General features: G+C 43.8%; 2 protein-coding genes across 2 annotated transcripts in view; one reads left to right on the forward strand and one right to left on the reverse strand.

Moving 5' to 3' along the window:
* Nucleotides 1-16,424, reverse strand: part of LOC126355491 (octopamine receptor Oamb-like) — an 879,391-nt gene that overhangs the window by 109,297 nt on the left and 753,670 nt on the right. The gene's annotated exons all lie outside the window — the stretch shown is intronic.
* The window catches only part of LOC126353964 (protein yellow-like), a 62,827-nt gene that overhangs the window by 36,726 nt on the left and 9,677 nt on the right, over nt 1-16,424 (forward strand). Inside the window, exon 4 of the mRNA XM_050003269.1 lies at nt 6,779-6,958. Coding sequence (XP_049859226.1) covers nt 6,779-6,958 — 180 coding nt within the window. The remainder of the gene's footprint in view (nt 1-6,778; nt 6,959-16,424) is intronic.

Genomic DNA, 16,424 nt, shown 5'->3' on the forward strand with positions numbered 1-16,424 from the left:
TTCTAGCAGCAACTGCCTTGTGGTCGCTAATCCCTGTATTCGTCACAGTACTCACTATTAGTCCAGGATGCTTTCACAACCATTTACACTTCGTGTGGGCTCACGAACTAATTGTTCAAACTAATTTTCTGATAAAGCATTCACTACAATTTCGGATGATGTTTTATGCCTCCCACCGGTTTTAAACGTATCATTTTTCCAGAATATCGAGGGTAGATTGAAGTCACCACCGACAATAATTGTATGAGCGGGGTACTTATTTGAAATGAGACTCAAGTCTTCTCTGAACTGTTCAGCAACTATGTCTTCTAAGTCGGGGGATCGGTAAAACGATCCAATTAATAGTTTAGTCCTAGTGTTAGCTATAACGCCTACCCATACTATTTCAGATGAACTATCTACTTGAATTTCGCCACAAGGCAAACTACCTCTGACAGCAATAAATACTCCACCACCAACTGTATTTAATCTATCCTTTCTAAACACTGTTAGACAGTTCGAAAAAATTTTGACTGAACTTATTTCCGGCTTTAGCCAGCTTTCTGCATCTACAACTATTTAAGCTTCAGTGCTTTCTATTAGACTTTGGAGCTGTGGTTGTTTCCCAGCACAGCTACGACGATTTACAACTACAATACCAATCGTTTCTACAACTACCTCACTGTGTTTAGACGGACGCCTCTTCTGTGGTTCCCTGAGACCGTCTAACCTAAAGAACCACCCAGTCCTTTCCACACAGCCTCCGCTACCCGTGTAGCCGCCTCCTGTGTCTAGTGGAGTCCTGACCTACTAAGCGGAACCCGGAAACCCACCAACCGATGGTGCAAGTCAAGGAACCTGCAACCTACACGGTCACAGAGCCGCCCGAGCCTCTGATTCAGACCCTCCACTCGGCTCTGCACCAAAGGACCACAGTCAGTTCTATCAACGATGCTGGACATGGTGAGCTCCGCCTTAATTTCGGAAGCGAGACAGGCAGTCTTTATCATTTTCGCTAGCCGCCCGAAACCAGGCAGAACCTGCTCCGATCCAAAGCGACACACGTCATTGGTAGCGACATGAGCCACCACCTGCAGCTGGCTACACCCTGTACTCTTCATGGCATCCGGAAGCACCCTTTCCACATCCGGACTGACTACCCCCCCCCCCCCCCCCCCCGGAATGCACAATGGCTTCATTACCCTCCTTGGCGGCCATGTTCCTAAGGGGTAACACACTGGATTCGCATTCGGGAGGACGACGGTTCAATCCCGCGTCCGGCCATCCTGATTTAGGTTTTCCATGATTTCCCTAAATCGCTCCAGGGAAATGCTGGAATGGTTCCTTTGAAAGGGCACGGCCGACTTCCTTCCCCATCCTTCCCAAATCCGATGAGACCGATGACCTCGCTGTTTGGTCTCTTCCCACAACCAACCAACCAACCAAATGTTCCTAAGGGGCCCCTTTACGCGCCTAACATTGGAGCTCCCAACTACTAGCAAACCCACCCTCTGCAAATGCCCAGACCTTGCGGGCCGAGAAGCTTCTCTGGAACAGGGTGGACGACTGCATCCGGCTCAGAAACATCGTCAGCCACAGATAACACCCAAAACCTGTTCGTCAAACGAACCGGGGAGGCCTTAGAATCGGCCCCTCGGAAAGTTTTTCGCTGCCTGCCAGACTTTAGAATGATCTCCCTCTCGACCACGGGTGAGGGGTCAACCTCAGTGCAGGCAGTACCCGGGGACATGACAGCAGTGGACCGATCGGAGGACACGTGGGACGTGCTCGACGTCCCTCGCATCCCCGCTTCCGATCCCCCACATTGACGTCCGCCGGCAGCAGCCTCGAGCTGCGTGACGGAAGCCAGCGCAGCCTGAAGCTGTGAGCGGTCACCAGCTCAGCTCGCATCTGTACACAACAATCACATTTCCAATGCATTACTGCAGCCGCTCCTGTTTGAAGCTCGTAGAAATACGTAACAAGCGAACGGTGTACTCGCCTTATTAGTAGCAGGAACTAGCAATGAGCTCTCGCTGACGGCCTAACTGACACTGAGTTGTTGTAACCAAACAAACAAAAGCTGTTCACTTAAACGTGAGTACATACACAGATTTTAAATCGTTCATCTAAGCCCCTTATGACAGAGTAGAAGTTACCATATAGCTCAGTCTACAGCAATCGTACGTGACGCTATATCCAAGTCATATAAGGTACTGATTACTGGAAACCTATTCTACGCCTCCGTGCAGGTGTGTGATCTTCAAACTGCGGCCCGCGCTCCGCATGCGGCACGGATCAGGTGTTCGTGTGGCCCGTTGTTATCAGACGTGTTTTATTCTAGTTTGCCTCTAATAAATAACAGCCAAAGTTAACATTAAGAGCTTCTTAGGAGAGGTAACAAACAAAACTTAATTACAGACACAGCAATATTTATAAGATGTGCTTAATTTTAAATGATATTTGTAAATTGGCCGCTAACATCAAGAGCAGACAGATAAGCAGCGCGGCCATTACGGAATTACAGGATGTGACAGGGGAAATATCGTACCGTTTGTCTTCCAGTACTGACAACTCATGCGCATGCGCAGATGGTAGCGATCAGCTGCTACGGTATAAATTTTGAAAGGGAAGGATCATAGTTTCGCGAATACGTTTTACAGAGACGTTAATCAACAAACGTGTTTCTTACGTTTAGCAAGAAGCATTTAATTAATTAAAGCTGGAAACAAAGAACAGTAGACACGAAATGTTCAGAATGGTGCCGACTTTAGTCTATCGATGGCTTATAACACATTAATTTATGTTGGTTACTAAAACTTGTTTGTTTCAATATCTTAGTTGATAAAAGAGTTAAATGTATTAACTATACAACAAAATAAGGTGCCATTTCGCCACCTATCATTTGTTGAACATCGCGTTTCTTTATCGCGAACATTTTACGAAACGAAAGAGGACAATCACCTAAAATTTGCAACCCTTTCATTCTGTAAACGGCTCTCTCCCTCTCTTTCCCTTCTCCCTTCTCCCCCCATCCATCCCAGTCTTCCCAACCAACACTAATAAAATAGACAAACTGCACGAAACGGATTTCAGAGTGCAAATGCAGGAAAAAGATCCTTATAATGTGCGTCCGTGAATGGACGGTATTTGTTCATCGACAACGAATCGTCCTAGAACACAGTACAGAGTTGCATCGCATCCACTTCACAATAGATGTTGTGGCCTCCACGGGATGAAATGCACGCGCTCACTCGTGACTTCATGGATAGCCGCACCCTTTCGCACGTTTTGGCCTCTCTCCGAGTAGCGTCACTGGCGTCGTGAACACGCTGTAGAAGGGTCTGCAAATCAGGAACTGGTTAATCAGGCACAACACAGATCCCCCCAAAGGTAAACAATCATGGGGTTTAAGTCCGATGATCTAGCTAGTCATCCTACACGGCACCGCGTCCTATCCAAAGTCCGGGCAAGATGACGTTGAGGTGCCGACGACCTGTAATGCGCAAATAGGTTGGTGCTCCGTCATGCAGAAACCACATAACCGGACGTATTGACAAAGGCACATTATTAAGCAACGGGCGCAGAGTATTCCGCAGGAATAATACCCGGTCTAAGTATGTGGTCGCCAAAAATCCCTGCCCACACACTGATGCTTCGCCGGCCGTGGTGGTCTAGCGGTTCAGGCGCTCAGTCCGGAACCGCGGGACTGCTACGGTCGCAGGTTCGAATCCTGCCTCGGGCATGGATGTTTGTGATGTCCTTAGGTTAGTTAGGTTTAAGTAGTTCTAAGTTCTAGGGGACTGATGACCACAGATGTTAAGTCCCATAGTGCTCAGAGCCATTTGAACCATTTGGACTGATGCTTCAACCGAAGCTCATGAGGTGCCTGAACCATTCCCCAAGGATTGTCTGTAGCCCACTGATAAAGACCATGCAGATTTATGACTCCAGTTCTATGAAGGTTCCTTCGTTATTAAAGACCTGATGACAGAAATCCCATAATGGCGATGGTCTGGTGTGAAAACCATCGTTGAAACCCATCAAGTAGAGGGAAATCCGCTGCTGATAATCCTTGCATTCGTTGCACGTGATAGGGATAGTGGCGGTTATCACGCAGGATACGCACAATCGTACTTTGGCTTACAGGAAGTTGGTGGGCTACTTGCCAGAAGCTAGTACTAATGTTCGTCTCAACATGCAGTAGCGGTGGAGGATATTGGTGTTCAACGTCCCGTCGACAACGAGGTCATTAAAGTCGGACCACAAGCTCGGATTAGGGAAGGATGGGGAAGTAAGGCGGTCGTGCCCTTTCAAAGGAACCATCCCGGCATTTGCCTGGAGTTATCTAGGGAAATCAGGGAAAACCTAAATCAGGATGGCCGGACGCGGGATTGAACCGTCATCCTCCCGAATGTGAGTCCAGTGGGCTAACCAATGCGACACATCGCTCGGTCATGCTGTAGCATCCGGTTCTACGAATCTTGTATACGCAAAGTCTGCCGCCTCCCTGCGCATTCGCCTGTTCGAAAGCATCTGTGACCACACAAACTACCACAAAAGGATTGAAATGTTGTGTTATGTTGTTGTTTTCTGTAAGGGTGCTTGTTTTGGTACAGCTGTGCTGTTTCTCGAAGACTTCCATCTGCTTGGCCCTCAAGAGACACCGTCTTGGTTTGTTCCCGACATGAATACCGGGTCACTCTGCTGCTTACAGTACGTTACTCAATTACACATCCTGCAAAACACAAGGAACACACAGCACATGGTCAGAGGAACTTCCATTCGTCTGTACCGTCTACCGTAGCAACTATGAATTTCAGGACACATATTTATAAAACCTCTCTTCCTCCATCATTTCCAGATAGCAATACGTCCTTGCTGTTTGTGGGATTTATTAATATTCATGTTGTATCACTTAAACGGCATATTTTCATAATACGTGAGCGCTGCTATGAAAACAGTAATGCTTCACCGTTTCAGTGGCTGAAGAGGGGGGCATGTGAGAAAAAATACGTCACTTCAACACCAGAAAAATATAATCGTCATTGTTGACTGTCTAATATAGCTTTTGATCACTTTCCAACTTGCATCTGTTTGAGGTTATGATACAGGTGGTAGAAAGACGAGCTTTTATCGTCTAATGTTTTTAGAAGTTTTTCTCTAATTTTTCACATTGTCAGGCACTATATCAGGGGGAAGAAGACTGCGGTTTATGTTCTAGTGAAATATAATTCAGGCTATTAACTGTCTTTTTGTCTGCTGTAATTCGTAACTACCCAACGTAGCTTTATGTTTGATAAGATATGGTTAGTAAGTACCATACTGAGAAGCACTGTGATGTTTACCAACTGGAACTATGAAATCAATGCTGTTTAAAACGTTTACAAACTATATCTACTTTCCCATACATAATCGACTACGAAATAACAGCATGAGCTAACTCAGATGCAAGATCTGGAGAATATGGTGAAAACAGTTACAATGAAGTAAGGATGTAATCTGTTGTTGGAAAAAGAAGCAATTGCATAGATGCAGACGAGGCTCCCAAATTACTTTGAACGCAGTATATAGAAAAATATGGACACGACTGGTGGAATGAGAGGTATCAGCAGTTACTGATCAAGGAACGTGGCCAAATGTTGCAGTACTCGCAAAAAATGAAAGCTCCAAGAACGCTTACTACATTGTAGCAGATTCGAGAATTAAGTTCACAAGCATTGAGTGCCACTCGTATATTTTCAGAAGGGATTCTTTGATTGTATGTAATGATGGTCTGAACATTGTGACTTTATCAACAGTAAAACCATTTGCTGAGTTCAAATTGATGAAATAACTAAGATTGATGACCATTTGTTTGCTGATGTGGTAAGCCTAAAGTTGTGTACCACTGGAATGTGGGGAACAGCCCGTAATGTTTGTTTCAACTACGAAACAGTGATGTTTTCATGTTGTCACAAGTGCTGTTATGTCGTTGGTTGAGAGAACCACACCGAGCGGCCACCACTTTCATCTAAATGTTTATGAAGCTAACATCATTTATTTGGTACTTCTCGTACTTATCATTAAATTTTAAGAAAATATGACATTTCATGAATACCCCAACGCATTAAAAATCCATTCTGATTGTGAGTGATGGTTGTTTCTGTATGTGTTAGATCTGGAGTAACATTGTGGCAGACAAATTGAGGGTCTATTGTGGTTTGTATCATGTGTTACACCATAGGCAACTGTCGACATAGAAAAGAGTCTTTACACATTTTATTAAATAGTGCAGATAGTTCAGACATGGATATAATATTGTGTTAGTTAATTGCAAGGGAATTGTTGTGAAGATCGAACCACATCTGTGTTTGGCCACCAGGTATAACTTAACCAATAAGTTACATCAGTAATGCTCTCAAATGAGCCACTTGTCTTTTGAGAGAGAGAGAGAGAGAGAGAGAGAGAGAGAGAGAGAGAGAGAGAGACAGTAAGTAAAGAGTGATAGTGCAACAGAACAAAACATTTTATCACCAAATGTGTATTTTGGTGCTGCCAACTGTATGTCGCGCGTAGGTGTTCAGAGATGGGAAAAGTGTTACCAGCTGTCAAAGGTCGTCTTACTAATAGTCTCAATGAAATATAATCACGAATAGCGTATATTTAGGTTAAAACATAATCTAGAAATTGGTGTAGTCAATTACAGTGGTTAATTCTGGCGCACATTTAGCTAGAGAGGGAGATTTTGTTTGCATACACATTATAATGGACTCGTCGGTTTTCCTGTATTGCTAAATATGTCTGGTTTTACTTTCAGAAAACATGGATGGATGACGACACGCTGTACGCCCTTGACACTGGCGTTCTGGACATCACTACAAGTCCTAATCATGTCTGTCCACCCAAAATTGTGGCTTTCAATCTGTTCACCGATGGGGTTAAAAGTACGACAGTTATCGAGAATTCAGCATGTAACTCGCTGTATACAGTAATTGTGGTAAGTTTAAACTGTAAGCATGAATACACATAGCAGGTGTCTACATGATTTGAAATGGATTGATTATTGCTATTAACTTTTTGGAGTAGTATTGTCTAGCTCGCTTACCGGCCCTTTCATTTATTACACTGTTGACACATTACTTCGTTTTTTCCTGAGCAGTGCCTCAGTTCTGCACTACAAATTTGAAAACATGTTGAAACATCAAAACGCTCCTGTGTGACTTCCTTCATCCACAACAAAGTTCTATCATTAACAATGTAATCCTAGGCTTAAAAGAACTGTTCCTTGATGACAGATAATATTAACTGGAACTAGGATACAAACTTGTAACTACTGTTCTTTACAATTTATACATTTGCTAACTCGTCTTTTGTGCTCAGTGCGATGTAAATTTTACCGTCTGTTAATTTATTTGATACCTAGGAGCCTAATTTTGAACTAAAGATTATGTTGATAACATTACAGCATATCGCAAAAGTGACATCAGTGATGAAACTAGTTTTCCATGAAGTAACTGTCTGTGGTTCAAGACGTTATTTACAAAAATAAACCAAAAAATAAATAAAAATATATTTGGAATTCATATTCCGCTGAAAGCCAGATTACTGAAAACGGGACATCACGTTAGCCGATGAATAACGAAGAGGACTCATAGATGAAAACCGTGCTTCACATTTTCGTTGGACCTCCTGATGTAATTTCCCTATGGTGTCTGTAAATCACTCAGGATGAGAAAGTACTGTCTACATGCTCATGTTAATTTCCCTCTTGTTTCCTGGTCGACTTGGGCTAACGTATCGTCACACAAGTTGACGAGCTTCCAACCATCCGTATTCTTCTGATAACATTAAACTGCAATAATAATGAAGGCATTAAAGAGAATAAAGAAAGCTGTTTCTCAGACAAATTGTGGTACTAATCATAACAACAGTCGCAGTAAGTATTGGGAATACGTGAAAACAGTGTAAGATGGACTGTACTTTTCTTTGTCTGATGTTACACGTATTCAGCTTTTCATTTTCACAGAGCCTACTTGCACGTTTCCTGAAATAAAGTATGCTACTTTCTGCTACTAACATGCCAAGTATTCACAGGACAAAATTCTCTGAAATGACCCTTGGTTAAAAACTGATTGTTAAGAATAAGGATAGGATACTGCTGTTCACCCTCAAATTGTTCCTTGGAAGTCCTTTCTTTTGTTGCACTTGAGTCGATCGTAATTAACTGGACAAATCAGACGACGGGCAACTTGCGACGTCCAACTTAACAGTGTTACTACATTTCTGTTTACACCTCTATCTTATCCTAAGTAGTTGTTCTTCAGTTTGATCCTTCACATGAGAAGAAGATTGCGGCTAACGAGTTAGAGGTACGGGATGCCTTATAACGATTTACTACGTCTTCTGTCGATGCAGGATACTATTAAAATGACTTTATAAACTAGGTACTACAGAATACGTAATGTGACAAGGAACTCCTTGAGTGAGTGATCGTAAGCTCGTGTCTTAGCAGGTTCATTTGGAAGGGTCATGTTAGCACGGTTCATCTGAAAGGGTTATGCTAGCAATTACAATAGGAAAAATATTAACTGCTAATGACTCATGTATATCATGAGGGCGAAAGAAAATGAGGGTCCGGGACGTGCAGAGGTCAACCTGACAGGGGATGTGTGTATTACACTTCACAAAATGGATATCGTCGACATTCAAGAAATGTTCGAAACAAAACCACCAAGTTGGACCATGAACGCCAAATGAAAAATGGGGCGCCACAGTGGTCGCAGCATCAAGACCGAAGGCGAACTCCTCGGCAGCTACAAGTCGTCCACGACATTCGGCTTAGTATCCACTCTTGAAGAATACATTTAGAATCATATGCGTGGAAGGGGTGATAGGGGCTCGTGAAATGTGGTGGTACGTAACCGAAAGCGAAACATTTCCTTGTGGTGCTTACTGTGAAACTGGCTACACTTTAAGGCGTAGCTGCGGATAGTGCGATAATATGTTTAAGAATAATTTGATCTAAAGGATTATGAGTTTCACAAGTAGGCCACCAATCAAAGAAAAGCAAGTTATTTTGACTAGCTATTGGCCAAAATCTGTGCGTATGCCTCAATTGTAATTCTCTTACGCCAGTTTTTCACCTATTGCTTGGAGTGATGTGAAATTCCTTACAGCCCTTGCGAGATCACGCACAAGAGAAACCTCTTGCAGCACAATAATTAACCGTCCGGATAAACAGTTGGAATAATTGATCACGAATGCGTCAAGGTACTGATGTTAGTACTTGATCTATATAGATATAACTCTTATGGTACCTCTAATATCCATCGTTCCTTTCATATGCATTTTCTCTTCAAATCTTAATTGGTTGGAGTTGGAAATAAAGTCCTTAATGAACGACGGGATAAGTTTATCTCATCTACAATTTTTCGGTCCGATTTAGCAGTTTGCTGTGTATTGTTAAATCGGGGCTACTACGTTTCTCTGAAGACGGGATTTGTGGCCCCCTGTCCGGCAAGGAGGATGAACTACGTGACTCGACACCTGTTTCCCTACTACTTTCGCTAGTTAAGCACGTACCGTCATCGTCGTACTCCTCGTGTATATTTTCTGGACAGTTGAGCGTAAACGGCACCACACATTCCACTGGCTTATCTTGCACAAACGTTAATATTTCCTCTTCCACTTCTTTCTCACCCCGTCAAATCCTTTGGATTTCTTTCTGAAGAAATGCCAACTTCGTCAACTGTTGTTTTAGATAGAACGTAACGTCTGCTTTGTTTATCGTTGCCATTGCTGTGCTTTGTATCACCACCACTAGCGCTGTAGCACCGTTGAGAGCTACTCGTCGATTAAGCAGTTCAACTACGGCGCTTAGTCTCATGCTATGCCCATCGTTGGATAACTACAGTCCCGCCCTCTGTTACCATGACCAGCTAGTATTTGGGTTGCATGGAAGACAATATGTTGGGCGTCGAATGCTGTAAACTTTTTTGGCCTTTTGCGACCTCGAACCTAAGAGATTCCTTGAGAGATGACAATTTTTAGTGATTTAGAATGTATGTTGTGATGAACCTTTTTAGTAAATCTGTGTGCCTGGTTCGCGAGTCGAGTTCAGAGACTCACATTAACAGAGCGCTAAATGCGGATATATCAGCGCACGATTCACAAATCGACTGAGTTTCAACGTAAGTTTGAGAGCTCAACTTCTATGCATGTGCAGACGCAGCTATGAATTAGTTCAACAGTGTCTCACGAAAGTAGAGTAAAAAGATACGTGTAAACGAAGGCGTAAGGTATGGTTGCAGCTTGTCTCTTATTTTTGTTACAGTTCATATGTTGTTGTTCTTGTGGTCTTCAGTCTTGAGACTGGCTTGATGCAGCTCTCCATGCTACTCTATCCTGTGCAAGCTGCTTCATTTCCCAGTACGTGCTGCAGCATACGTCCTTCTGAATCTGCTTAGTGTATCCATTTATTGGTAACCCTCTACGATTTTTACCCTCCACGCTGCCCTCCAATACTAAATTGGTGATCCCTTGATGCCTCAGAACATGTCCTACCAACAGATCCCCTCTTCTAGTCAAGTTGTGCGACAAAGTCCTCTTCTCCCCAATTCTATTCAATACCTCCTCATCAGTTATGTGATCTACACGTCTAATCTTGAGCATTCCTCTGTAGCACCACATTTCGAAAGCTTCATTTCACTTCACGTCCAAACTATTTACCGTCTATGTTTAACTTCCATACATGGTTACACTCCATACAAATACTTTCAGAAACGACTTCCTGATACTTAACTCCATACTCTATCTTAACAAATATCTCTTCTTCAGAAACACTTTCCTTGCCATTGCCGGTCTACATTTTATTTCATCTCTGCTTCGACCATCATCAGTTATTTTGCTCCCCAAATAGCAGAACTCCTTTACTACTTTAAGTGTGCCTTTCCTAATCTAATTCCCTCAGCAGCACACAAGTTAACTCGACTATATTCCATTATCCTCGTTTTGCTTTTGTGTATGTTCATCTTATATCCACCTTTCAAGACACTGTCCATTGGTTCAACTGCCCTTCCAAGTCCTTTGCTGTCTCCGACAGAATTACAATGCCACCAGTGAACCTTAAAGCTTTATTTCTTCTCCATAGATTTTAATAACTAAGCCTTTTCTTTTGTTACCTTAACTGTTTGCTCAATATACAGATTTAATATTTAATAACATCGGGGAGAGGCTACTACCCTGTCTCACTCCCTTCCAAACCACTGCTTCCCTTTCATGTCCCTCGACTCTTATAACAGCCATCTGGTTTCTGTACAAATTGTAAATAGCATTTCGCTCCCTCTATTTTACACTTGCCACATTCAGAATTTAAAAAGATAGTATTTAAATCAACATTGTCAAAAGCTTTCTCTAAGTCTACAAATGCTACAAACGTATGTTGGCCTTTCCTTAATCTAGCTTCTAAGATAAGTCGTAGGGTCAGTATTGCCTCAAGTGTTCCAATATTTTTACGGAATCCAAACTGATCTTCCCCGAGGTCGGCTTGTACCAGTTTTTCCACTCGTCTGTAAAGAATTCGAGTTATTATTTTGCAACAGTGACTTACTAAACTGACTGTTCTGTAATTTTCACATCTGTCAACACCTGCTTTCCTTGGGATTGGAATATCTTGAAGTCTGAGGATATTTCGCCTGTGCGATATATTTATCAGTACCAGCACAGCAAGGCCGTTTTGTTTAGTGCCACAAGGCCATACCAGTAAATCACCTACCTGGTGAGCAAAATGTATGGGACTGGCTCTCCCAAGGCTGTCAGTAGTTCTAATGGAATGTTGTCTACTCCCGGAGCTTTGTTTCGACTTAGTTCTTTCAGTGTCCTGTCAAACCCTTCGCGCAGTATCATATCTCACATTTAATCTTCATCCATTTCCATAATATTGCCCTCAAGTACATCGCCCTTGTGTAGACCCTGTATATACTCCTTCTACATCTACATCTACGTCTACATCCATACTCCGCAAGCCACCTGACGTTGTTTGGCGGAGGGTACCCTGAGTACCTCTATCGGTTCTCCCTTGTATTCCAGTCTCGTATTGTACGTGGAAAGAAGGATTGTCGGTATACTTCTGTGTGGGTTCTAATCTCTCTGATTTTATCCTCATGGTCTCTTCGCGAGATATACGTAGGAGGGAGCAATATACTGCTTGACTCTTCGGTGAAGGTATGTTCTCGAAGCTTTAACAAAAGCCCGTACCTTTCGACTTTCCCTTCTTTGCTTAAAACTGGGTTTCCATCTGAGCTCTTGATATTCATTCAAGTGGTTCTCTTTTCTCCATAGGTCTCTTTAATTTTCCTATAGCAGTATCTGTCTTACCCCTAGTGAGATAAGCATCTATATCCTTACATTTGTCCTCTAGCCATGCCTGCTTAGCCATTTTGCACTTCCTGTCGATCTTACTTTTGAGACGTTTGTATTCCTTTTTACTTGCTTTATTTACTGCATTTTTATATTTTCTCCTTTCATCAATTAAATTCTATATTTCTTCTGTTACCCAAGTATTTCTACTAGCCCTCGCCTTTTTACCTACTTGATCCTCTGCTGACTTCACTACTTCATCCCTGAAAGCTACCCATTCTTCTTGTACTGTACTTCTTTCCCCCTTTCCTGTCAATTGTTACCTTATGCTCTCCCTGAAACTCTGTACTACCTCTGGTTTAGTCAGTCTATCCAGGTCCCATCTCCTTAAATTCCCATCTTTTTGCAGTTCCTTCAGTTTTAATCTACAGTTCACAACCAATAGATTGTGGTCAGAATCCTCATCTGCCCCTGGAAATGACTTACAATTTAAAACCTGGTTCCTAAATCTCTGTCTTACCATTATATAATCTACATTCCTGGAAATGGAAAAAAGAACACATTGACACCTGTGTGTCAGACCCACCATACTTGCTCCGGACACTGCGAGAGGGCTGTACAAGCAATGATCACACGCACGGCACAGCGGACACACCAGGAACCGCGGTGTTGGCCTTCGAATGGCGCTAGCTGCGCGGCATTTGTGCACCGCCGCCGTCAGTGTCAGCCAGTTTGCCGTGGCATAGGGAGCTCCATCGCAGTCTTTAACACTGGTAGCATGCCGCGACAGTGTGGACGTGAACTGTATGTGCAGTTGACGGACTTTGAGCGAGGGCGTATAGTGGGCATGCAGGAGGCCGGGTGGACGTACCGCCGAACTGCTCTACACGTGGGGCGTGAGGTCTCCACAGTACATCGATGTTGTCGCCAGTGGTCGGCGGTAGGTGCACGTGCCCGTCGACCTGGGACTTGACTGCAGCGACGCACGGATGCACGCCAAGACCGTAGGATCCTACGCAGTGCCGTAGGGGACCGCACCGCCACTTCCCAGCAAATTAGGGACACTGTTGCTTCTGGGGTATCGGCGAGGACCATTCGCAACCGTCTCCATGAAGCTGGGCTACGGTCCCGCACACCGTTAAGCCGTCTTCCGCTCACGCCCCAACATCGTGCAGCCCGCCTCCAGTGGTGTCGCGACAGGCGTGAATGGAGGGACGAATGGAGACGTGTCATCTTCAGCGATGAGAGTCGCTTCTGCCTTGGTGCCAATGATGGTCGTATGCGTGTTTGGCGCCGTGCAGGTGAGCGCCACAATCAGGACTGCATACGACCGAGGCACACAGGGCCAACACCCGGCATCATAGTGTGGGGAGCGATCTCCTACACTGGCCGTACACCTCTGGTGATCGTCGAGGGGACACTGAATAGTGCACGGTACATCCAAACCGTCATCGAACCCATCGTTCTACCATTCCTAGACCGGCAATGGAATTTGCTGTTCCAACAGGACAATGCACGTCCGCGTGTATCCCGTGCCACCCAAAGTGCTCTAGAAGGTGTAAGCCAACTACCCTGGCCAGCAAGATCTCCTGATCTGTCCCCCATTGAGCATCTTTGGGACTGGATGAAGCGTCGTCTCACGCGGTCTGCACGTCCAGTACGAACGCTGGTCCAACTGAGGCGCCAGGTGCAAATGGCATGGCAAGCCGTTCCACAGGACTACATCCAGCATCTCTACGATCGTCTCCATGGGAGAATAGCAGCCTGCATTGCTGCGAAAGGTGGATATACACTGTACTAGTGCCGACTTTGTGCATGCTCTGTTGCCTCTGTCTATGTGCCTGTGGTTCTGTCAGTGTGATCATGTGATGTATCTGACCCCAGGAATGTGTCAATAAAGTTTCCCCTTCCTGGGACAATGAATTCACGGTGTTCTTATTTCAATTTCCAGGAGTGTATAAAGCATAGATACAATTCCCTGTTCCACTCATAACACTTCTCTATCATTTGCTGTAAGCTAAAGATCTGGTCCTGACAACCTCTAAGAGGCCTAAACACTCACTGATTTTCATCCAATTGGTCGTCAACTAATACTCGCACTTTCCTTTCAACAATACTTGAGAAGATTTTACCCACAACGCTGATTAAAGAGATACCTCTGTAGTTGTTACAATCTTTCCTGTTTCCATGTTTAAAGATTAGTGTGATTACTGCTTTTGTCCAGTCTGATGGAACCTGTCCCGACTCCCAGGCCATTTCAATTATCCTGTGTAGCCATTTAAGACCTGACATTCCACTGTATTTGATGAGTTCCGACTTAATTTCATCCATGCCAGCTGCTTTGTTGCACTGCAATCTGTTGACCATTTTCTCCACTTCCTCAAATGTGATCCTATTTCCGTCACCATTTCTATCCCATTCTACCTCGAAATCTGAAACATTACTGATTGTATTTTCACCTACATTGAGCAACTCTTCAAAATATTCCCTCCATCCTCCACAGGATTCACCAGCAGTTTTCCTGACCTGTCCAAAATACTTGTCATTTCCTTCTTACCCCCCTTTCGAAGAGTGCTAATTACACTCCAGAATGGTTTTCCAGCAGCTTGACCCAATGTCTCCAACCTGTTTCCAAAGTCTTCCCAAGATTTCTTCTTGGATGCTGCAATTAGCTGTTTGGCTGTGATTCTTTCTTCAACATAACTTTCTCTGTCTACCTCAGTTCTAGTATGTAGCCATTTTTGATACACCTTCTTTTTCCTTTTACAGTCTGCCTTGACTGTGTCATTCCACCAAGCTGTTTGCTTCATCCTATTTTACACACTACTGTTCCAAGACATTCTTTAGCCACTTCTAGGAGTGTGTCCATGTACCTTGTTTATTCCTTTTCCAATGACTGTCATTGACTACATTCAACTAACTGGTACCTTTCTGCGCTTTCGATCTCACAATCCCAATTTCACTGCAGATTAAATAATGATCAGTGTCATCAAAGAATCCCCTGAATACACGTGTGTCCCTCACAGCTTACTTGAATTCCTGATCTGTTATTATATAGTCAATTACAGATCTGTTTACCCTGCCTTCCCAAGTATGCAGGTGAATGTTCTTATGATTAAAAAAGGAGTTTGTGATTACTAAGCTCATACTGGCACAGAAATCCAAGAGTTGTTTCCCGTTTCTGTTGGCCTCCATATCCTCTCCAAATTTACCCATAACTTTTTCGTACCCTTCTGTTCAATTTCCAATCCTGGCGTTAAAATCAGCCATAAGCAGAACACTGACCTTGCCCTTTACTCTAACAACTACATCACTGAGTGTCTCATAAAAAACTATCCATCTTATCTTGATCTGTCCCTTCACAATGCTAATATACTGACACAATCCTAATTTTCTTGCTAGACACTGTCAGATCTATCCACATCAGTCGTCCGTTTACATACCTTATTGCAACTACGCTGGGTTCCATTTCTTTCCTGATGTAAAGCCCTACACCCCATTGTGCTATTCCTTCTTTGGCTCCTGACAGGTAGACCTTGTATTCTCCCACTTCCTCTTCTTTCTCACCCCTTACCCGAATGTCACTAACAGCTAAAACGTCCAGCCCCATCTTACTTGCAGCCTCTGCCAGCTCTACCTTCTTCCCAGAGTAGCCCCCATTGATATTAATAGCTCCCCATATCATTAAGATTTGTTTGCCAAGTCGTACCTTAGGAGTCCCTGGTTGTCAGTTGGAGGTGGGACTCCGTCACCTCCAAAGGTTCGAGGCATTTTGCTCTGATTGTTGCCGGCATCATATTTAAAGTACCAGGGAAGCAGGTTGCTAGCCTTACTTGCCCTGAGTCCCATTGGGTATTACCTCTAACGGTTGAGGGACTAACCGGTGGATTTGGTAGTCTTTGCCGTATGAGCACAAAGGTGACCACAAGTCAGAATATGTCCGAGATGCCCAGCCTTATACCAAAGTAACTGGTATCCCAATTGTCGTCACCACTTACTTGGCCACTCATACGTTGCCCGTGGTTCATGAACTAGGACATGACTACAGGAACCCACACCATAAACCACCATTTCTTATGTGTTTTCGTTTTGATTTTTCTTTTTTC

This window comes from Schistocerca gregaria, chromosome 3 (genome assembly GCF_023897955.1).
Source record: "Schistocerca gregaria isolate iqSchGreg1 chromosome 3, iqSchGreg1.2, whole genome shotgun sequence".
NCBI classification, from domain to species: domain Eukaryota; kingdom Metazoa; phylum Arthropoda; class Insecta; order Orthoptera; family Acrididae; genus Schistocerca; species Schistocerca gregaria.